This window comes from Euleptes europaea, chromosome 16 (assembly GCF_029931775.1).
Source record: "Euleptes europaea isolate rEulEur1 chromosome 16, rEulEur1.hap1, whole genome shotgun sequence".
Classification (NCBI taxonomy): Eukaryota; Metazoa; Chordata; class Lepidosauria; order Squamata; family Sphaerodactylidae; genus Euleptes; species Euleptes europaea.
The window spans coordinates 55,760,440-55,783,262 of NC_079327.1; the positions used below are offsets into that span (position 1 = coordinate 55,760,440).

The following is a 22,823-nucleotide window of genomic DNA, read 5'->3' on the forward strand; positions in this document are numbered from 1 at the left end:
TTTCCCCTGCAGTCAGCCATAAAGCCGACCTAATACTCTATGCAAAGCAGAAGAAAACAAATACCAGTGCATAAAAATTATAGATAGCCATGTTGGTTCATGGAATAAAGGGGGGGGGGAGGGTAGGACGAAGAATACTACTTTCATATTAGGATTAACCAAAATATCACTAAATAGTGAATGTTAGCTTTTGAGTTCCCCAGACCTCTTCATCAGGATAGATGTTAAGTACAAAGGGAGGGAAGGGGGAATACATTTTAGGGCAAGCTGGAAGAGATCTAAGCCTGCCAACTGTAGCATACTTAAAATGGAAACCAGCAGGTATTGAAGATTTAAATTAGACTATTGGTAATGAGTGTAAACCAGATTCCAAGATGTCTCAGAGCCTCCTGGGAATGGGAAGAAATGGCAAAAATGGTGTCTCCTTTCAAAAATATAAAAGCTGTTCACAAGGAGAGAGAATATTGTATGAGAATATTTGGGAGCAATTAAAACAATGATTTTATACTTACTTTCCAAGCTCACACTCTACTTCAGGCAATGTTCTCGGCAGAGGTTTCTCAGCTTTTAGTATCAGTGCATACCAAAACTCTCCTGTCTTCTCTGACACAAATATAACACTAAAATGAAAAGTATAAACAATATGCATCTAAGAGGACTTTGTATATTTTGAAAGTAATAAAAATTTATATTTTGCAGTAATAGGAAAGACAAAAAAAGATAATGGAGATCAACAAATTTTATTGCAGTATTTTTATTGCACCCTCACCACCACTGATATCGTATCGAGCTACAGGTGGAGTTTTCAGGTTGCACTGCTGATATTGCTTGTGCAAGATTTAAATTAACTTCAAAGTTTTAAAAAGGTATGTTCGCAAAGAAGAAGTAACTAAACTCAATTTAGTGATTTATTAGATTCACTTGAAAATGTCTGTAATGTTTACACTGTATTAAAAATGTGTAATATAAGGGTTCTGCAAAGGGAGTTTCATCTGGTGTAGATTCAACTACTTATTGATACTTTCTGTACAAGTTTTCATCCTGGCTATACTTAGATAATTAGCACAGTCTTCTTTTTTGGTTGGGTGGCAATATTAAAATGCTATGGCTAGAATATAAAGGGTTTACAGTAATACAGTGGCAATGTAGATGCTTATTGTTTGAAAAGCTATAACAACTGGTTTATCATCTCTCCAAAGTTTCAAAAGCACTTTACAATGCACCAATGGAGTCTATTGCTCAAGAAAAAAGTAAGTATAAAGCCTTTTTAGGCGTGAGGAACTAGCTTCACTGGATCCTGGTATTATAAGCTTTCCCCCCGATTTGTCTGGCCTTCTATAATCTGCATACCTTGATCACAGTAATTGTCAATTAGAAGCAATGAACAGTCTCATCACTATTTTATTTCAAATTTTAACAGAAGGAAAAGCAGAAGAATGTGTTTCAGTTAAATTAAGCTGTTGTGCAGACAAGAACCTGCTTCTACATTTTTTACTCCTACTCCTTAAAAGGATTCCACAATGTATATCCTACATTAAGACATATTTTTGTAGACTATTCCCATGCCACAAATGTTAGATAGACTCCCTATGTGCAGAGGAGAATGTGAGTGACCAACTGACCATGTCCCATGCAGCCAAAGGTCTGTAGCATGGTGTCTAGGCATAGGATGTATGAACTATCAGGCCCTTACTTTTTTGTGGTGTTGCACACTGGGTGTAGGAATAATTGAAGACATTTGGCTGTGTGTGCATATGTCTAGGGGTGGGGCCAGTGTGTGGGATTCCACTCCCCAACATAAATATAGAGCGTCTAGACTGTGATAAAGGCTAAGGTCGCTTTACCCTGTTTCAGCCAGGATCACATTTTTCAGTATGCACATTACCTCATTCCTTGGAAGCTCAACGCTGTTTCAACACAAAACAAACCCGGCTTTTCCCATTCCTCTTCTGGCCCGAATTAAACCGTTCATCCTGGCTCATTCCGGAGTCACAGAGCATGCATACTCTGTTCTCAGGTTGAGCTTCGCCCCACCCTTGTCCAAACCCCTCTTCAGGGCAGCATGCAGATAGCCAAACAGGGGAAGCACAGAAGATTGGCTTCTCTCACAGCCAGTCATGAAGGCTTGGATCCCCCCCCCCTTCTTTCAGATTGCTCCATTTTTTGTTCTTAAAATGCTTTTTTATGCTACAGTTGATCCTTTATGCTACTTTGATCCTGGCTGAAATGGGGAATAAAGGAGGTTAAAGTGACCTTATTGCTATATTGTTTTATTTATTTCATTTATATTCTGTCTTTCTTTCATTTTAACGCTTAAGGAGATAAACACAGGTTCCCAGGAGGTTTCCCATCCAGCCACTCACCAGACCAGTCCCAATCCAAATCAGGTCCATGCAGCACACTTGGAAACTTAGTTCCCTGCAGCTGCCATCTGATTGTAAGAGTATGACAATTGGGTTGGGGAACCCAGAATTTACTCATGGAAAAATACCCATGTCTAGTTGGCCCTCAGAAATCAAGGAAACTCTTGATCAGTCTCCTTCACCCAAAACTATTAAGCAATATTGTTATCTCAGCTTTTATTATCAGCCTGAGGACATTATTTTTTTTTTGCCTTCTACATGCGCTCATGACCTCTGTTCATAATAATAAGCAGAAACCCTTTATGCAGCTATGAGGATCAAATATCTGGACTTGGCCTTTCTGACCCTGTCTGTTCCACGTAACTCAATCACTGGGGAATCCAGGGCAGTTTTGCATAAGACGTTCAAACTGTCTCTGTTACTGTTCTGTAGGCCCCAGGTGATTTTTGTTTCTGGTTCTGTTTTTATCTTGATGGTTCACTATTTTTTGCTGCCTGAGGCAGCAGCAATAGCAGCCACCTTCCTGATCAGCTTTCCCTTACCTACCCCCCTCCCATCACCAGGAGCTACTCCTTATCTCTTTAATCCCCAGCCCTCTCTAAAAACACTGTGGCAAGTCAGGCATGCCTTATAGTTCTTGTGGGTTATCCGGGCTGTGTAACCGTGGTCTTGGTATCTTCTTTCCTGACGTTTCGCCAGCAGCTGTGGCAGGCATCTTCAGAGGAGTAATGCTGAAGGACAGTGTCTCTCAGTTTCAAGTGTGTAGGAAGAGTAATATATAGTCAGAAAGGGGTTGGGTTGAGCTGAATCATTGTCCTGCAAAAAGTATCCAAGGTAATGTGCTAATCACTGTAAGTATCAAGATAATGTGCTAATGAGGGTGTGGTATGTTAATATGGAACCATTGTATGCTGAAGTGATCTGTTAATGTGTGAAATCCAAAGCTAATCTGCATGGCTATTGTTGACTGTAGTCTTTGTTAGTCTGGAGGTTTTCAGGACAGGAAGCCAAGCCTTATTCATTCTTAAACTCTCTTCTTTTCTGTTAAAGTTGTGCTGATGTTTATGAATTTCAATGGCTTCTCTGTGCAATCTGACAAAATAGTTGGTAGAATTGTCCAGTCTTTCAGTGTCTTGGAATACGACCCTGTGTCCTGTTTGTGTCAGTCCATGTTCAGCCACTGCTGATTTCTCAGGTTGGCCAGGAGTATATCGTATACCTTGCAGCTGTGGACAAGTTTACATCGGGACAACAAAACACAGCATACAAACAAGGATAAAAAAACATGAAAGATACTGCAGACTTGGCCAACCTGAGAAATCAGCAGTGGCTGAACATGGACTGACACGAACAGGACACAGGGTCTTATTCCAAGACACTGAAAGACTGGACAATTCTACCAACTATTTTGTCAGATTGCACAGAGAAGCCATTGAAATTCATAAACATCAGCACAACTTTAACAGAAAAGAAGAGAGTTTAAGAATGAATAAGGCTTGGCTTCCTGTCCTGAAAACCTCCAGACTAACAAACACTACAGTCAACAATAGCCATGCAGATTAGCTTTGGATTGCACACATTATCAGATCACTTCAGGATACAATGGTTCCATATTAACATACCACACCCTCATTAGCACATTATCTTGATACTTACAGGACAGTGATTAGCACATTACCTTGGATACTTTTTGCAGGACAATGATTCAGCTCAACCCAACCCCTTTCTGACTATATATTACTCTTCCTACACACTTGACACTGAGAGAGACTGTCCTTCAGTGTTACTCCTCTGAAGATGCCTGCCACAGCTGCTGGCGAAACGTCAGGAAAGAAAATACCAAGACCACGGTTACACAGCCCGGATAACCCACAAGAACCAATGAACTCTGACTGTGAAAGCCTTCGACAATATGCCTTATAGTGTTTCCCAAATTCTCATTGGAGTTTCAGAAAAAGGAATCAGATGTCAAAACGTTCAACCATGCTACATCAAGAGATGATTGAAAAGCACATGCAGAAATGGCAACCTTTTTATGATAAATATAGTAGTTCATAAATAAGTATTTTAGTTAGCTTTTTATGAGTTTTATTTCATTTTTGAAAGATTAAAGAGAAATATTAGAAATATTAATCATGATATTAGAGAACTGATGTATGTATGAAACAGCGATAATAATAGATAAAAGAAAGATTAAGATATATATGTTGATGATGAAAATCCGTACTCCGGTGAATTGCAAATGATTGTAGTACAATTATCCTCCCCCTTTCCCTATTTTTCTGTTCCCTATAAAAACAATAACAATTTTTTTTTAAAAAAGGGATCAAGGGAAAACAGATTTCAGAAAGAGCAGAGGGAGGGAGGAGAAAAGCTGGGTCCCCATGGGATTATTAATGAAGCTGGTTGGAAATTATTTAAAAACAATAGGAATGAAAGGAAAGGAAACTGGAACATTAAGGTTGTCTGGAAGACGTCATAGTCTAATGAGAGTTCAGTGACCCATTTGGGTTATCTGGGCAACAGAAGATTCTGTCTCAGAAGTGTTTCGGAACTAGAATGTGCAGCTTGCCATGTTTTTTAAAAGAGACCAGAGGGTGGGGAAAAGGAGGATTGTCTCCTCTAGCTTCATTAGTTAAGTGCACTACTGTTTCTGTGGCTTGTCTCTAAGAATTCTGCTACATTGTTAACAGCTATAATGTATCTGAATCTCAGAACTTGAACTGAGCAATGATACATAGCAATGATGTGTGATGGTGAAAATCAATAAGAACAATTTGAACAATCTCTTTTACAATAAATGACTCTTGGTCAGCATGGAAAGTTTAAGACACCTTACATACAGGTGGACTTTCTCCAGGCTTTGCCAAGAATGCTAACATATTAATGTGAATTAATTGGAGTAGAAAAATCTGCTTATCAGAAGTTTAGATAAGTAATAATCAACTAACTGACAAAATTTGGCACCAATCAAACACAAGAAAGCCAGTGTGGTTTAATGGTTAGTGTGTTAGACAAGGATCTAGGAGACTCCAGGTTCACATCTCCTCTCTGTCATGGAAGCTAGCTGAGTGACCTTGGGCCTTTCACAAACTCTCAGTCTACCCTATCTCACAGGGTTCCTGTGAGGATAAAATGGAAGATATAAGCTATTTTTGGTCCCTATTGGGGAGCAAGACAGGGTATAAATGAAGTAAATAAAAAATGAATAAATTCAGTAATTCACTTTTAATCCCTCTCAGCACAATGACCAAACATTGCAACACTGAAAATCAAGATCAAAAGGTCAGCAATCTTATTGCTGTTAATCAACAGTTTGCAAAGTTGATCAGCTTTCCATTGTGATGAGAGGACATTAATTCTCTTCATATTATGTTGTAGCTAATTTTGAATTCATAGAATTCTTGAAACAAAATAGTTTTCCCATCAAAACTTTAAAGACTATTTCACTTGCAGAAGAGTACTTTTAGCTTAAGTGGTGTTTTGGCATGTAGGATAGGCTTAGATCACATCATTTACACTTCTGTGATTGCATGTTCAAAGAACCCCTAAACAGCAGATTGTAGCTTTCTTAAAATGGAGACCAGCGGTTACAGCAGATTTATGAAAAATACCTTAACTACCAGTCTGAAATTTCTGTTTTAAATCTGCAACATTAATATTAATATTGAAGTAGCATGAGAAACTATGTCTGTTGACTACCGTAAATAACTAACACTGTTCTTTTTCAGTCACATCAGCTGTCCCCACTGACATGCCAACTTTGTAAAAATAGCACATTAAGAGATAAAATATTCCACACCTTTTTTCGCACACTCTCCACAGCCACAGCAGCTGAAGAGAACTGCTTATGAAAAAAAAGGGAGAGCCAAAACATGGTTGCAACAGCGCCAAGGGTGGAGGAAGGGCTCCTGCATCCCTCCCCAGCACATTTCTCATGCAAAAACCATGCTGGGGGAGAGTTAGTTCAACAATTTTTCTGCTGTACATGGAGTATCTCTGTACATGGAGCAGCAAAATCGGTGAAATGAACCTCCAGTACAGTTTTTGCATAAGAAACTGCTTGGGGGGGAGAAAGGGCTCCACCCTTCCCCCAAGCAGTTTCTCATGTTAAAACTGTGCTGGAGGGTTATTTCACCGATTTTGTTCCTCCTTCCCCGCACACCACAGTTCTGAGCATGTTTAGCCTCTCCTTTTTTTTTTTTTTTTTAAAGATACAGTTCCCCACAATTGCTGTGCGGCTGAGAGGAACACATGAAAACATGTGAAAAAGGTAATAAGGGACAAACAAGATATAATACTCGGAGCTCTATGAATGGAACTCCCAGTGGGATGAGCGGGGGCTATTGGAGGTGTGTGTAGGCCCAACAGGCTTAACTTCCTCCCTCCATACAACAACACAGTTTTTCTGGCAGTAAACATTCTCAAATAGTTGTTGTTTAACTTCTGTAGTAACATGTCTACTGGGCTGTTTCAGATTGGGAAAACAATATGGGGGTGGTAGTCTTAATCTAAGATCCCCATGGCGCAGAGTGGTAAGATGCAGCACTGCAGTCCAAGCTCTGCTCACGACCTGAGTTCAATCCTGATGGAAGTCGGTTTCAGATAGCCGACTCAAAGTTGACTCAGCCTTCCATCCTTCTGAGGTTGGTAAAATGAGCACCCAGCTTGCTGGGGGTAAAGGGAAGATGATTGGGGAAGGCACTGGCAAACCACCCGGTAAACAAAGTCCGCCTAGTAAAGGTCGGGATGTGACATCACCCCATGGATCAGGAATGACCCAGTGCTTGCACAGGGGACCTTTACCTTTACTTTAGTCTTAATCTACTCCCTTGTTTCTTGTGCCATAGTTCCATTCTAAATAGGGCTCATGAACACCTATTGTTAGAGGAAACAAATGGGAACCTGCAAGGAAATTGCAGGGTGGCCATCACATTCCCTCTGCTTTTGCTTCTTCCCCTCATCTGTCCCCATACCCCCTTTCTTTCTGCATACTCTTTCTTTCTGCATACCCAATGCCTCTTGAAACACACACTCATTCTCTCATCCCCTAATGCACCCCGTATCACACATACACACACAAACTGCCCTCAATTTCTCTTTCAGTCCCTCCAGTCTCTCTCTCACACACACACACACACTCATGCACATTAATTTTTCTCAGATCCTTTCCATCTCACTCATTACCTTCTTTCTTTCTTTCTCCCCCAGTCACCTATTGGCTGGCTCCCACTGTTCCTGCTTTTGCAGGTCAGTGGGAGGGGGGAGCAGTTCCCACTCCTTCTTCCCTGCCCACTGGGAGTGCAGCTGTGCCTCAGCCCCCCCCCCCTTTCCTCCCTTTCTCTCTCTGGCCGCAGCATGGCTTTTATTGCAGAGATAGATGGGGCAGTGCACTGAGGCTTCTTTCTCCCTCCCTCCCTGCCTCTCTCTCTCTCTCTCTCAATGGCATGCCAAGGCTCGCTCCCTCCAAACAGCACAGAGATGTTCCTCCCTCCCCCCTCTCACTGTTTCTGGCAGATGCAGCAAGGTCCCTGCTGAGAGACACTGAGGCAGTCACTGGGCGCAGTGCAGCTCCTGGGCTGTGCTGCCACTTATTTGGGGGGGGGATTCAACCCCCCACCATTTTTATCTTTATTTTAGTTTTCAGATTTTCTCCAGACCAAGGGGAATCCTCCAAGTCTGCAGAGACACATCTGTTTGGGGTGAGTGTGCCCCCTATCGGCGGATTTAAGTATCTGCAGGCAGGGGGCACAGGTGGGAATTAGATACATAGTTAATGCCCTGGGAGCTCCATTCATGGAACTCCCAGAATTAAGACTGGCTTGGACCTTAATGAAAAGCACAGTGAGGTCAAGTGAAACGACTTCTACAAGCAACTACAGCTTACCTTCCCTTTGAGCTACCAGTACTAACTGGAGAGTACTTTACTTCATAGCATAGTGTTTCTTTTGGTTGAAGAAGGCAGCTTCTTTCACCACTAAGTACATCAACGTCGACTATAACATCTAACATCAGAATGTCACTTGTGGGATTAGTTATCGGAATTTCAATGACAGTAGTATCCTAGAAAAATAAAAGAATATTTATCTTTAGTTATTACCAAAAAATCAAGAAAATAATGCTTATTCAAAAAAGCATCCAAGTGCTTTATCCATATTTGTTAGATCTATTTATTGAATAGGTAATGGTAATGGTGAAAGTGCAGTGTTAGAATTTACATGTGGAATATTTGTGAGTTTTGAAGGACCAACAATCGCACACATTTTTTTAAAAAAAACTGGTATTTGTTCTCAATAGATATTCTGAGATCATTTCATCCAAACAGAACCATTCTAACTGAAAGAGATTCTGAATTACATGTTTATGTATTTGTCTATTACAGAAGGTCACTCTAGAGTTGTCACCCCCCAAGCAATTAAAAGCCAGCAAGGTGTTCAGGTCTGGAGCTAGTGTGCGAGGAATGGAACAGGGCTGTGTAGCCAGAGACAAAAGGGGTCTCCTGGCATCCATCTTGTTTGTGCCAATGCTGCAGGAAGCTGACTGGGTTAAATCAAGACTTCTTTTACCAGGCTATTTTCCAAGAAGGCACCGGAGGTACAAGGCAAACAAAGAAACAATGGATAAGCCATGTAGCACTTCTATAGTTATCCTGCAGTAGACGCAGACATTCTGCCAGATCTCATCAACTCCATTCAGAAGGACCTCTAATCCCATCATGAAGCCAGCCTATCCCTCTGACTCACCTTTTCCGGACCCCATGTTGGGAATTTTGTATATATGTGCAACAAATTTGATTACTTTTATTAAAATATTGAAAATTCATAAAAGCCTGTTCATTGGGAATTTTCCTCTGGTGTGCTCAACTGGTGTTTAAAATTGGTTCAAAGATCCCCATGCCAGCCTCTTTAAAAGCTCTATTAGTCTCCAGCTAATTTCCCCCAATAAAAGGAGACCCCTGTGTGTGGCATAACAATATCTCTAACACACCTCTGCTTTGAATATACAACATATTCATCTAAAAATGTAAAGTGTACATGTCTGCAAACAAGTGTATCATACAAGTATACTTTTCAGGGAGCCAGGCCTGGCAACAGATTGTTGTTCAGTGGGTTTTGTTACCATGTAATATCTGAAACAGCTCTCACTGGTTATTTTTGGTAGATAATGACACAAACCAAGAGGCCACTTTTTTTTTAGCATATATCTCATTCTTTCACTCTCATGTGATGACTATGTTGTCATATTCTATTCTCTAGTAGAAACAAACCCACTCCGAACCTGAAGCATAGTTCCATATTTGCTTACAGCACATCTTTCAAGTTGCATGTCTATTAAATACAGCTTGGGTAATTTGAATGCAACTGCTAGTTATGATGATGGCTTTGTGCCAATTTTCAAATAAAAACAAAAAGTCTGTTTTGTGAAGCCATTGTGATCCTTACATCTTCTGATTAACAGCAGGTGCTCCATTTCTTTGCAGTTATTCTCCTGTGCAGTATTTCCTATGTTGGCATGGGCAGTCATGTTCAGTAACTAATTTATACAGTTATGTAGACCAATGCTATAGTAGCACATGGTCTCAGCCTAGTAAGAGCATGCTTGTCCTGCCACCTATTTGGCACCTACAAAAGATCTCCAGAGGGCCGACAGTCTGTTCCTCCTTGTAGCCTAACCTACCTATTTACTTGGCCCACCCATGGTCAAGAGTTACTTTCTCTGGTTCATACCTGTCAATGTCTCTTCATTTACGCCCATTCAATACACCAGCCAAAGCCTTTACTTCCTCCCTTTTGCATTTACAAAAGGTGCTAATGTTGAAATGTTTGTTTTGCATTTCATTTTCTAATCCAAGAAAGGTTCATTACAGCACAGGGTAGAGATTGTTATCATGGTTATTAACAACAGGTAGGTCTGTAGCTCATGTATAAGAAAGCATCTCTTTTGCCATATGGGAATAGACACACCCTTGTCTCAATATTTGCATCTTTCCTTTCCTTTATCCCTTAGAAGCTCTTTGATCCATTGATCTTGAGCAGCATAGTTTTGAATCTACTGTTTGAGGGATATAAGGACTGATAAATTTTGCCACTGACAATGTAGCCTTGGGATCCCTATCACTTACTAAAAAAGGCTTTATATCAGACACAGAGGCATTGGATTTATCTATTAAAAGAGTAGAAATATAATGTGATCTAAGGTCCTCATAGAAATGACATTTCAAGAGCACATGAGCTAATGAGTCAATGGAGCCAGAAGAGCATGGACAAGTCCTTTCTGAGTATGGTAAATTCAAAATTCCGCCTTGCATAACCATAGAAGGGTTAGCATTTAATCTAGCTAGAAAGAAGGCTCTGGACCATGGGTTCTCAACAAGGGGGGAATTCCCCCCCAGGGGAAATTTTAGGGTTCCGGGGGAGGGGATTGGGACCACTATTCAGCAAAGTGTGATGTCCTGTATATTATGTACAATCTGTAAAATTGTAGTGTTTTTTTTTAGTTAGACTATCTTGGGAAGGGGGGAATTATATTCTGAACAATGGTAAAGGAGGGAATGGGGCAAAAAAGGTTGAGAACCACTGCTCTAGATTGACAAGGAATTGTCAAAAAGTAGGACTAGGAAGGCAAACCACATGGTGGTGGTATTCCCAAAAAACTGAGATAAGCAAATGTGACGAGCACAAAAAGATGTGCTACCATAATCAATCTCGTTGATACGCTTTTTAATTGTAGCAAAAGCTGCTGTTTCCCAAGATCTGATAACATATCCCACGAGACGCCCATCAGTGACAGTTTCTCTTCAAAGATTTTTTGCCACGAGGATCTATATGAGTCATGCTTCAGAGAAACTAGGGACCCCTCAGTGCTAAAAAAAAACAACTTAAGTTGTAGCTTAAAAGCAAACAACCATGCCCTAGCTTCAAGAGACATTTGGCCAAATTCAGAGCAAAGGGTAACACCAGCAACACATGGAGGGGCATTTAACAGTTTTTGTAAAAACTGAAGCAATAATCGATTTATGGACTTGTTGACAGCAGTTATCCAAATAGCAACACCAAAGTGAATAATAGGAATGATTTTTGAGTTAAAAACGTGAATGGCCCCTGGAATATATTTTCCACCTTTAGTATGGAAAAAGTTAACAACAGCCCCAGCCCCAGGTTTACTTTTGTTGAATACAACCTTTTTATGACCATTTCGGTTTAAATTATAAGAAAAAAGAATACTGAGATAAACGAACTCCTTAACTTGATCAACATCAAAGCCAACTAGTTCTCCTCTTAGAGAAGATCATGATCTTGGATTTATGATGGTTTATTTTAAGATCTTCACTAGAGCAATATTCAGAAAACATTTGTAGGGATCCTTTCAAACCAATTCTTATGCGGGACAGAAGAACTGCATAATTGGCATAAAGTAGGATTGGGAAAATACAACTTGCAAGCTTTGGAGGATGACAGGACTCTGAAAAATTCATTTCCATATCATTCAGATATAAGTGAAACAAAAGAGGACCAAGAAGACAACCTTGTCTAACTCCCTTGGCCAAAACAAAGGACTCAGTTAATTCTCCTTGGTCACCACAGGGAACCCGAGCTGTAAGGTTGGTATGAAATTGCTGCATAATAGCCTCCTATCCATACTAGAATTGGATAGTTTCATCCATAGTCTCTCCCTAGGAATGGCATCAAAGTCTCCCTTAAAATCCATAGAATCAGCATAAAGGGTGCCATTTGGGGGAGAGGAATATTTCTCAGCTAAGTGAGTTAGTATTAAACAATGGTCCATGACAGACCAACCTTTTCTAAGGCCAATCTGCTCCCAGCCAAGGATGTCATTACTCTCAATCCAATCAAGCAGCTTCCTTAATGAATAAGAGGAGTACAGTTTGCCTACGCAAGACAGCAGAATGATTGGACTGATTGGATGATAACAACTTGGGTCAGAGTGCTGACCCTTTTTAAAGATTGGGACTATGATGGTATCTCTCCATACTTTTGGAATAGCTCCTGATTTGTTAATTTGTGTAAAAACAGGACCAAGAATGTCAGCCCACCATTGACTGTTCACTTTAAAAAGTTTGTAGGGATTTAGATCGGGGCATGGTGTTTTCCGTGGACCTAGACGGTCAATGAGTGGTTTGATTTCATCTGGAGACACTTCCAACCAAGAATTCAACAGAATAGGAGGTGCTACAGATATAGGTCCTTGACTATCCAAATAATAGGAGAAAAGATTCTTAAAGCAGGTTACCCAGACTGATAAAGGGATACAGGCAGTGACTTTGACATAGCCATTGCTTGAAGAATTTACAATCCGCCAGAAGGTTGAATTATCGTTGTTTATGGCTGTTATCAAGCTCCTTCAACTTTTATATAAGGCCTCCTTTTCCCTCCAATCGATCAAATCCTTATAATTCTTTTTAAGCATTAGCAACTCCTTCAGTACAGAAATAGTATTATTTCTTTTGAATTTTCTATGTTTTCTGGATATTGTTCATTTGAGAAGTGTGCACTCTTCATTGAACCATAAATTTTGTTTAGGTAAAGCAAGTAAGTTTGAAGTAGTTTTCTCAGTAAATAAAAGTTCAAATAAATCAATTAATCTAAAAAAAACCCTATTTAGAACAGTAGCTGCAGACTCTTGCCCAAGAAGGGCTGCTCTTAGCAAAGTCACCTCTAAAGGCTTCATTCTGTAACACACCAGGGAGTCAAGCTTGGGGCTCCAATGAACACATGATAGAGCTTTTTGGAATTGATGCATTGATTGATGATGGGACGATACCAGGTGAGGAACATATGTTAGATTGGCCGAAAGAGAAATAGGGAGGTGGTCAATGCCCATATAATCACAGACTTCAATATCACTGATTAAGGCAGAAGATCTAGCGAAACCAGAAAGTAGTTGATAACACTGGCACCCATTTGGCCAAAAAAAGTAAAATCTCCATTTGGGTCAACCCGCGATCACCCATTTACTATTATTAGATTTCTCTGAAGAGCAAATTGGGCCAAGCATAACCCAGCAGAGTTTATTACTGAGTCCCTAGAAGTTTTAGTGTACCATAGTGAGCTCAGAAAATTTTCATCAGAATTGTCAGGCCTTTGCTTTTTAGCTGGAATAAGGCTCTTGACATGAGTTAGGCCAGGTTCTGGCTGCACGTCAAGTCCTTGGTTCTCATGCCTATGAATGTCTGTGTACAGTTTCGTTCATCCTGTTTTCTGCAGCTGTGGTAATGTTTAGTCTGTCTTCCTGGGAATCGCTTATCTCGGGTTTGCTTAGCCATGTTTACCTTCACAGCCTGTAGTACTTTTAATCATGTAACCTGCCTATGTTTTGCCATTACCAGCCTCACCTGCCTATAGGCAGTCAGTCCTTTAATCTGTCTTTTTGCTCCTAATAAAGTATTACTGCTTTAGAGCTACCTGCCTGGATGAGTTTGCTTATGAGATGCTAGGGACAGACACCTGATCCTGACATTAATTCCCTATAAGATTTTGAACTGAACTTCCGGTAGGCTGTTGACCGAAGCGCAGTTTCTCCCCGGGGCTCCCGGCAGAGAACCAAGAAACGTCTTGAAAAGGGCCCCCGGGGCCCCCCTGATTTCTAAAAAGTGGAACGGGACACCAGGAACACTCCTGCTGCCTATCAAGAGCGGTTAGACTCCCGAACTCTTCAAGAGTGCTTTTTTAAGACTCCCGGAGGCTCGGATGCTGGCGCCGCCGGCTAAGGGGATTGCATCGCCACAGACGTCTCTATTGGAAAAGGGCTTCGATCTCTCCTACCCAATACCATCTAAAGAACTGAAATAAAGCAACGAAAGCCTCGACCTCCAAAGTCCTAGTGAGTACAAAGAACTTCTTTGCCTTGCTATGTGAAACTAAATGAAACTTAATAAAATTAGAATGAGAACCCATCCTTCCACCTATTGTTTTTGAACGTTGGACTCGAACAAAATTTCTGGGGAAAAAAGCGGCAGAAAAGTTTTAAAAAGACTATTTGGAGCTAGACTAAAAAACAGCTCTTGAATTGACGTACTAACCTCCAACGAAATGATGGGAAAATTGGGAGAGAAGGAGGAAATCCCACCTTCTTGTAATGGCTTCCAAGAGGAAAATTCTTTAACTGCGACATCACATAGAGTTGCTTGATACTGGCTGTGGACAGGGAATTCTGGCTGTAAAGCGAGACCGACGGACCGGAAGTGCTCCTCCCTGTGCAGCAGGTAATTACATCTGACTGCTAAGAACATAGAGAGGAGGAGATAGAAAGTCCGAGGTACTTCCTACTTCCCATCCTAGAAGCTGACCTAGAACGTCCTAAAACTCTATGGTACATGGATTTTTTTAAACTTGATTTTTACAACAATCTGGAAGCTAATTTTCAAATAAATAAAGCAAAATAGGTGGGAAGATATATGTTAACTGGAATACTGAAGATTAATTGGATTGGAGCCGCTGTTATATTTACATTAACATCTGCTAGTTTGCATGTCTGCACCAAGGCAACGCTCGGGATCATTTCATAGCCCAGCAACATCTAAGCCAACCACAGACGTAGCAATGGAGAAACAGGACAAGAAAATGCAAGATCTTTTGGCCAGACAGACTGAGACTTTTACTAAACTAATGGAAAAACAAATGACACAGCAAACAGAGCTACTGGCTAGAAAAATAGACAATGTTACAAAAGAAGTCCAAGAGATGAAGGCACAGATGACTACACTGCAAACTGATATGAAGGCAATGGATACTTCCTTTAAGAAAATGACTGAAGAACATAAAGATGTTAAGAAAAAGGTAGAAACCCATGATAAGCAACTGGATAAATTGCAATTACAGGAGGAATCCACGAAAGACCAACTAGCGATGATGGACCTGAAAGTCAGAGAGTCTAACCTACGCATACAGAATCTGCCTGAAGATTGTGGTGCCACCAGAGAATCATTGATAAAAGAATTAGCAGTGATGTTTCGCCTAGAAGAACAAGACTTGGACAATGCTATAAATAGAATTTATAGGATGCCCTTGCCTCCGAACTTAAAAAGCAAAAGCAATAGATGTAATTATATCCTTTTATGATATCAGAATGAAAGACATGATGATGCAACATCACTATAAAGATCCAATAACTCTGGAAGGTAATCCATTAATTCTTCTAAAGGACATTCCAAGGTATTTGATGACAAAACGGGCACTGTTCAAGGATTTTACAACAACTTTGAGAAAGAGTGGAATTAAATATAGGTGGTTGTTACCACAAGGACTAACTTTTACCTACAAAGAAGTGAAATTTACTATAACAACAAAAGAAGATGTTGGGAAATTTCTGAGAAAGTATAAAAAAGAAATTGTAGGATCTACAACAGAACAGCATCACGATTCCAGTCAAGAAGAAGAAGAGGAATCATTGAAAGGTGCTGTAGGTGGACTTTAAAATTTATAACTCTGACAACATGGCTAAAGTTATTTCGTGGAATGTGAATGGGTTAAATGAAAAAGTGAAAAGAGGACGGATTTTTAAATTTCTACAACAACAAAGATATTCTCTGATTTGTTTGCAGGAAACACACATTGCTAGAAAAGACAAGAAATATCTAGAAAGGAAATCTTTGGGGCAAATTTTTATTGCCTCATCAAACACAAAGACTAAAGGACTGGTTATTTATGCACATCCTTCTTTAGCACCGGAATTTGTATATAAAGATGAAGAGGGCAGAATTGTAATGGTAAGACTAACAGTTTTGGGCCAAAAAACATTGGTGGTAGGGATCTACGCTCCAAAGAAGGTAAAGCACAATTTTACCAACAATTGCACAATATTTTACAACAACATGCTCAAGAACAAATACTGCTTTTAGGAGATTTTAACGGAGTTATAGATTGTGCAATAGATAAAAAATCAAAGGCCAAAGATGACAAAGAAGGCTTTCTGCCTAAAACTTTTTTTCAGCTGGCAGAGGAACTTAAAATACAAGACATTTGGAGAGCAATTAATACAACATCGAAAGAATATACGTTTTACTCCGCAAGACATAATTCTCTCAGATTGATATGATATGGGCAAGTAAATCAATATTTACACAACTTTGTAAGGTACAAATACTTCCTAGGACTTTTTCTGATCACAATCCGGTTTCCTTTGAATGGAATAATAGACAAGCATTCAGATGGAGGTTAAATGATAGACTTTTGTGAGATGATAATACCAGAAAAGAAATACATAGGCTGCTAAAGGATTTTTTTGAGATCAATATGAAAGGAGAGACAAGTTTGAATATAGTTTGGGATACCTTCAAAGTTGTTTTGAGAGGATTTATGATACAGAAACACACTGCATGGAAGAGAAAACAGCTACAACAAATAAATGAAATACTTTGGGAATTGCAAAATTTGGAACAACAACTTGTCTCAGAACAAAATGAAGATAAAATAATTGAAATTATTCAGAAAACTAAGACGGTGAAGCATCAACTTAATTTAGTAGTCATGGAAGAAATGAATAAAAATTTGAAGTATGCGAAGCAGAGGCATTTTGAATATGCAAATCAACCAGGTAAACTTCTTGCCGGTCAATTGAGGGATTCTAAGCAAAAGAAGATTATAGATAAAATACAGACAGCAAAAGGACCGGTTCACACCACAACAGATATACAGAAAGGATTTGATCTATTTTATACGAAATTGTACCAAAAAGATTTGATTTCTGGGAAGAAAATGGACAAATTTTTGAGTACTGTAAATATCAACAAGTTAACCTCCAAACAACATGATGTGATTGACGCTTTAATTACAACAACGGAACTTGAAGAAGCAATATCTAAACAAAAGACAGATAAAACCCCCATCCCAGATGGTATTACGGCCATGTTTTTTAAACTATTTAAAGAAGACTTGAAAAATCCTTTTTTGAAGGTATGCAATTCAATATTACAAACGGGTCAAGCTTCTGAGAAGTGGTCACATGCTTTCATTTCACTTATTCATAAAGCTGGAAAAGACCCAGAGAGAGTAACAAATTATAGACCAATATCTTTATTAAATGTGGACTACAAAATATATGCCTCAATATTATCTAAACGATTAAAGTAAATTATTACAACCTTGATACATGAAGATCAAGCTGGATTTGTACCTGGAAGGCAGATAAAGGACAATTTGAGGACACTATTGGATGCGATAGAATATTATGAACAAAATAATCAACATAAAGTGGCCCTTATTTTTTTGGATGCTGAAAAAGTCTTTGATATGGTTTCATGGGAGTTTATGAAAAAAGTTTTGGAAAAGATGAACTTTGGAACTAGATTTCGAACAGGGATTGATGCTATTTATAATGTGCAAAAAGCCAAAATATTAGTGAATGAATCGATATAATCAAATAAATACCCTTCGTTTAGATGAGAATATATGACCCTGTGTTGACTTAATCTGAATAAGGTTGTCCTTAAGGTTCCCTAGCCTCATTATTATGTTGTTTTGTTCTCTGCCAGGAGAAAGCAAAAAAATTTTAATTAAATTTGCATCCTCATTTTCAAATATATTGTTCATCGGGTTATATGGCTGGGAAGGGAAACATCTGGAATCTAATAGTAGTCTTGATTCATAGAGTTCAAGTCAACTGGAATGGCATTCTTTGGTTTAGGTGGAGACAGCTCTATTAGAGGCTTATCAACTTTGTGTGACTCAGCCAGGCTTAGAGGGACAGGTTTAACTGATTTTTGTGAAGGGGGCTTAGGAGGGATCTCAGCTGAAAGCAAAGGTGCTATTGCGGTGGTACAAAAAGATTTTCCCCAAAGAAAATGCCAAATGAAATTAATCAGTCCTGGTTTTTGAGTATCAATGCGGGGATCAGGGAAGAGTAGAAGGTAAGGGACAGATGATCTTCTCTTAACAGGCCTGGGAGAATATTTCAAATCAATATCCCTAGGGCTAACTGCTCTTTAATTCACCATTTCCCATGCCAATTTATGATATGTCCTTGATAAGAGCGTATACTTAGATAAATCCTAAAGCTATCAGGAATGATTGGAATAACTGGATCTTTGTGCCATGTGTCTTCATGAGAATGGGGCTTTATATTTAGGTTTAACGAGGTTGTTTTCCTGGTGATGGCTTTTTGGCACAGAATCAAGAGTTTAAGCGTGAGTGTTGTGCTGCCAAAATATCCAACTTATCATAGATCTTCTGGAGAGTTTTGGAAATCAGGAATGTCTGAAAGGCCAAGACTTGGCAGGTAAATGAAACAAATAGAAAAAACAAAGAAAGAAAAATCACTAAAACAGAGATGAAGCAAAAATAAAGCCCTGCTTTCTCATTTCAAGTTCAAACAGTACTGGCCACCCACCTCCTTTTCTCACCACTCTAACTCACCTATTTCTATCAAGGGAGGGAGGAGGTGGGAGGGAGGAGGTAAGGAGTAGGTTTCTACAATGAAGTCTAAATTATAAGCTCCTAAATTCTAATTCTAAATTATACCCCTGGAAGCAACCTCTGGGTGGACTGACACCACCCAACTTGCATGACTGTTCAACAGCAGCCACCTGATGAAAGCCATAAAAAGGTTTTACATACATACATACATACATACATACATACATACATACATACATACATACATACGTAAATCTTACCAGAGCCGCACATTCCACATCCAAAGTTTTTTCTGGTGCTGCTGCTATGCTATTTATCTCCAAAGCAAACCACACTTCAGAGCATGGTGAATTTTGCCCTACATCAATTAAAGAAACAAGAAAAATAATAAATCTCAAGTATCAACAGAGGGCTTTTCAAACATTTGCTCTGGACCTTCATATTCTAAGAACCACGTGGAAAGGTGCAGTACAGGGATGTGAATGTGAGCACAGGAAACAGTGGCATTCATTCACAAATCTCAGGTTAACTGGTACTTGTTTTCACAGCTTAATACACCCAAGAAGCTTGTGTAAGCCCAGTAGAAAGTTTGACTTCTTTCCTTTGAACAGCTGACCTCCCAGCTGTTATATCACAAACTGTATTTGAAGTTCTCTACATTTCAATAGCTGTTTGCCAAGTGGTAGGGGCTGCAGTTCTAAGGGGTAAAGGATAGTCTTGCCACAGTTATACATGCATAGTTTAGACTATAGCATACATACATCATCTAGTCTAGACTATAGCAACCGACACTCTGAGGGACTGCCTTTTATGTTGGCTCAAAAACTCTGGAGCAAAATACAGTTAAAAAAAAACCCCAAAATGATAAAAGGAGTACCTGTAGCTTTAAGCTACTGATTCCTTCAGCGGTTGTTGCTAAGCAAACACAGCCCAAGGCTTGGTTCTGTCAGTAAAAGCAAGGGAGAGGGGCAGAGCCCTTTCCAGGCCTATTTGGCCTTTGAGGGAGGAGTCATTCAACCTTGAGGTTGGCAAACCTATCTCACATTAACCCATTAGTCATTTAAGATCTTCTACAGAGGCCCTGCTCTCTGTGTATGTGTGTTCTCTACCTTCACAGAAAAGGTAGATGGTAACCAAAGACAGTACCTACTAATAATGATGTTGTAAGCAGCCTTGGGGATTTTAACAGGGCTTGTTGGTTAATAATACCACTTATTTGCAAGTGGGCAGTCAAAACCATTACACATTTTACTTGCGTACTCTTTTCATGATTTATACTTATGCACTGGTCACCAGAAAATTTAAACTGGTCTCTGAATAAATATACCTTCAAAGGGAAGGATTAATAACATAAATACACACACATACATATAGTGTCTTAATGTCAATTCTGTCTTCAATTCTGCCATTTTTTCTGCAGCTTCCAGCAACCAGCATGTTTTATATATACAGTTTTATATATACACAGTTTTATATATACACAAGCGGAAACCCGCAAGCACTTGTGGGAGGCATTTCAGGTTGGGAAATTCCTGAAGATTTAGGGTGGAATCTTGGGAGGGCAATGTTTGGGGAGGGAAGCTATCCCAGCATGGTATAAGGCCACAGAGCCCATCCTCCAAAGCAACTATTTTCTCCAGGGGAATTGATCTGTCACCTGGAGAGCAGCTGTAATGCCGTGTGATTTCTGTCAGGCATATCAGTGTTGTTCGTTTTGTTCACATCCTGCCATCCAGACTCAAGGAATGTTATCCCTACTGAACCGCAGCCAAACTTACTTTTGTTTTCAATATGTAATCTCTCACCCTTTCCGTGCATCTATAATACCAGGTTTCAGCAAGACAGCTTCATAGCTGTCACTCTTTCCTTTATGCTCTGTTATTCTATTTGACCAGTAAAGACCAGCTTCTTTGGACCTAATTGTCTATGTCGTGGTTTCTGGTTCTTTGGACCAAGGGCTTACATTGTGACAGCTATCTCTCTCTGTCTACTTCCCTTCGTCAGGCTGGATCCCAGGAGGGTTCGCCTGCCACTCGGATGGGAGCGTGGAGAGCGCTCTCCGGGTGATTTGTCTCAAACCAGCTGGTTGTGATCCCCGGACTATGGGTGTCTGGACCAACCCTGGAAGGTGACGACCCCAATATTTTACGGGACGTTGTAGCCGAGCTGAGCATGACTAGCGCGGAAGTTAGTCGCCTTAATGGATTACTACAGTCCCAATGGCGTTCTCTAGTGACTTTTCCTTGGATGTCTGAGGTTGAGGATACCAATGCCTGTCTAGACCTCCAAGTCCTTGATCAGTTGGTAGATGATGCCCAACTAGCAGCGGAGGATTTACAAATACTAACCGGTTTGTTGGATAAACTCATTGCTCGTGAAACTCACTCAACAGGAGCCATGGCAGGTGCTGCACCGGCAGGGTTTTCTTTGGTGCCAAATGCAGCCGACTGTCAGGCAGAGGCGAGATGGATCGCTATCCAAACAGCGCTTCTGTTTGTGGATCTCACCAAGGATACTACGGTAGCCACTCTGTCACAAGTGTTAACCCCAACTTTCGGGGCTGATGCACCTGCGCTCGCGGTCCAGATTCAACCGCTATTGGGGGGGGGTCCGAACCGCTCCTCGCTCTCTTGGAGAAGGAACTTTTACCGCTCGTGACCACGGATATTGCCTTGAAGCTTGAGACCGCTCAAGCTCTCGCGGACAGAGAAGCAGCGATGGCGGCGGAAGTGGCGGCCAAGGCTCAAGCCGCACGGGACAGGGAGCAGCAGTTGGCGAGTGTGCGTCCCAAAGATTCCGGGCAGACTGGCTTCGTGGGGACCAACGTTCTCCCCGGCTTTTGCCCCGTCTCGCACCACCCAACGCGCACGGCGCCTCGCAGAACAACTTCGGGGATCCGACAATTCTGACGAGGACTTATATGGAGACAACTCGCACTGGGCCACGGGTTTCCGGACCAGCAGGGCGCATCGTACGAGGGGACCTGAGGACGAGGTACACTTGTTGCGAGCGCAGAATCGAGAATTATATGACCGTGTAGACCGTCTCCAGGAACAAATGGAGCGTTTGTTCCAGGAAAACGAATGGTTACAGCGGGCGCAGGTACCTCCGGCACAGCCCATCCTTCCCAGGCCCACCGCACCAGTTCATCTACCAGTTCAGCCGGTGGTGCCACCCCAACCACCAGCTAACCTCCCCATCCAACCACTGGCTCCCGGAGCGCCAGTTGTCCCAGCCCCCGGGGCACCCATACAACCGGGACAACCCATACCCGGTCCATGGAAGCAACCTCGATTGAAAACGACCTATGATGGCTCACTCGAGACTCTACCCTGTTTCCTACACCAAGTGGATAGTTATATGCGGGAACAAGGGCACTTCTTTCCCACAGAGGATAGCCGGGTCCGCTTTGTAGCTTCTCTATTGATGGGGAAAGCCGCTGACTGGATGGTCCTCCAATTTGACACCCGGTCTCGGTCTATCCGCTCCCTCAACAATTTTATGACTGCCTTGCGGAGACGGTTTGAAGACCCCTTCATGGGAAAACGAGCCAAAGCAGAACTTCTACAGCTCAGACAGGGCTCTTCTCCAATCCGAGAATTCGCTGATGAATTCCAGAGACTAGCCAGTAGAATAGTAGACTGGCCGGAAGCTACCCTTATCCACTACTTCAGGGAAGCCTTACACCCTGACATTTTGAACTGGTCATATATGCGAGGCGATCCTAATACCCTCGAAGATTGGATTTTATTGGCGGAAGAAGTTGAAAGCCACCGGCGTTTCATATCCCTGGTCCGGCAATGACACAAGGATAAGAACGCCCAGAAAACCCCGTCAAGAGCGCCGCTCCCCAGCCTGCGGAAACCAACGCGACCACCTCAGGATCGCGAATCAAGGTTCCAGAGGGGAGTTTGCCTCGTGTGTGGGGAATTGGGCCACTTTGCAGCAACTTGCCCTCAACGACCGGAGGTCACCCGCCCCAGCGTGTCACTCCGAGCTCAAGGAAGACCTCAACGCAGGGGCACCGCGGCCACCCGCAGCGCAGCGCCGGGACGACCCACACCCTCTGCACTTCACGTTGAGGAATCGG

General features: G+C 41.2%; 1 protein-coding gene across 1 annotated transcript in view; it reads right to left on the bottom strand.

Annotated features, from left to right (window-relative positions):
• The window catches only part of CFAP47 (cilia and flagella associated protein 47), a 380,184-nt gene that overhangs the window by 100,855 nt on the left and 256,506 nt on the right, over positions 1-22,823 (bottom strand). Inside the window, exons 60-62 of the mRNA XM_056861810.1 lie at positions 18,994-19,091; positions 8,251-8,426; positions 513-620 (exon numbers count right to left, since the gene is read on the bottom strand). Coding sequence (XP_056717788.1) covers positions 513-620; positions 8,251-8,426; positions 18,994-19,091 — 382 coding nt within the window. The remainder of the gene's footprint in view (positions 1-512; positions 621-8,250; positions 8,427-18,993; positions 19,092-22,823) is intronic.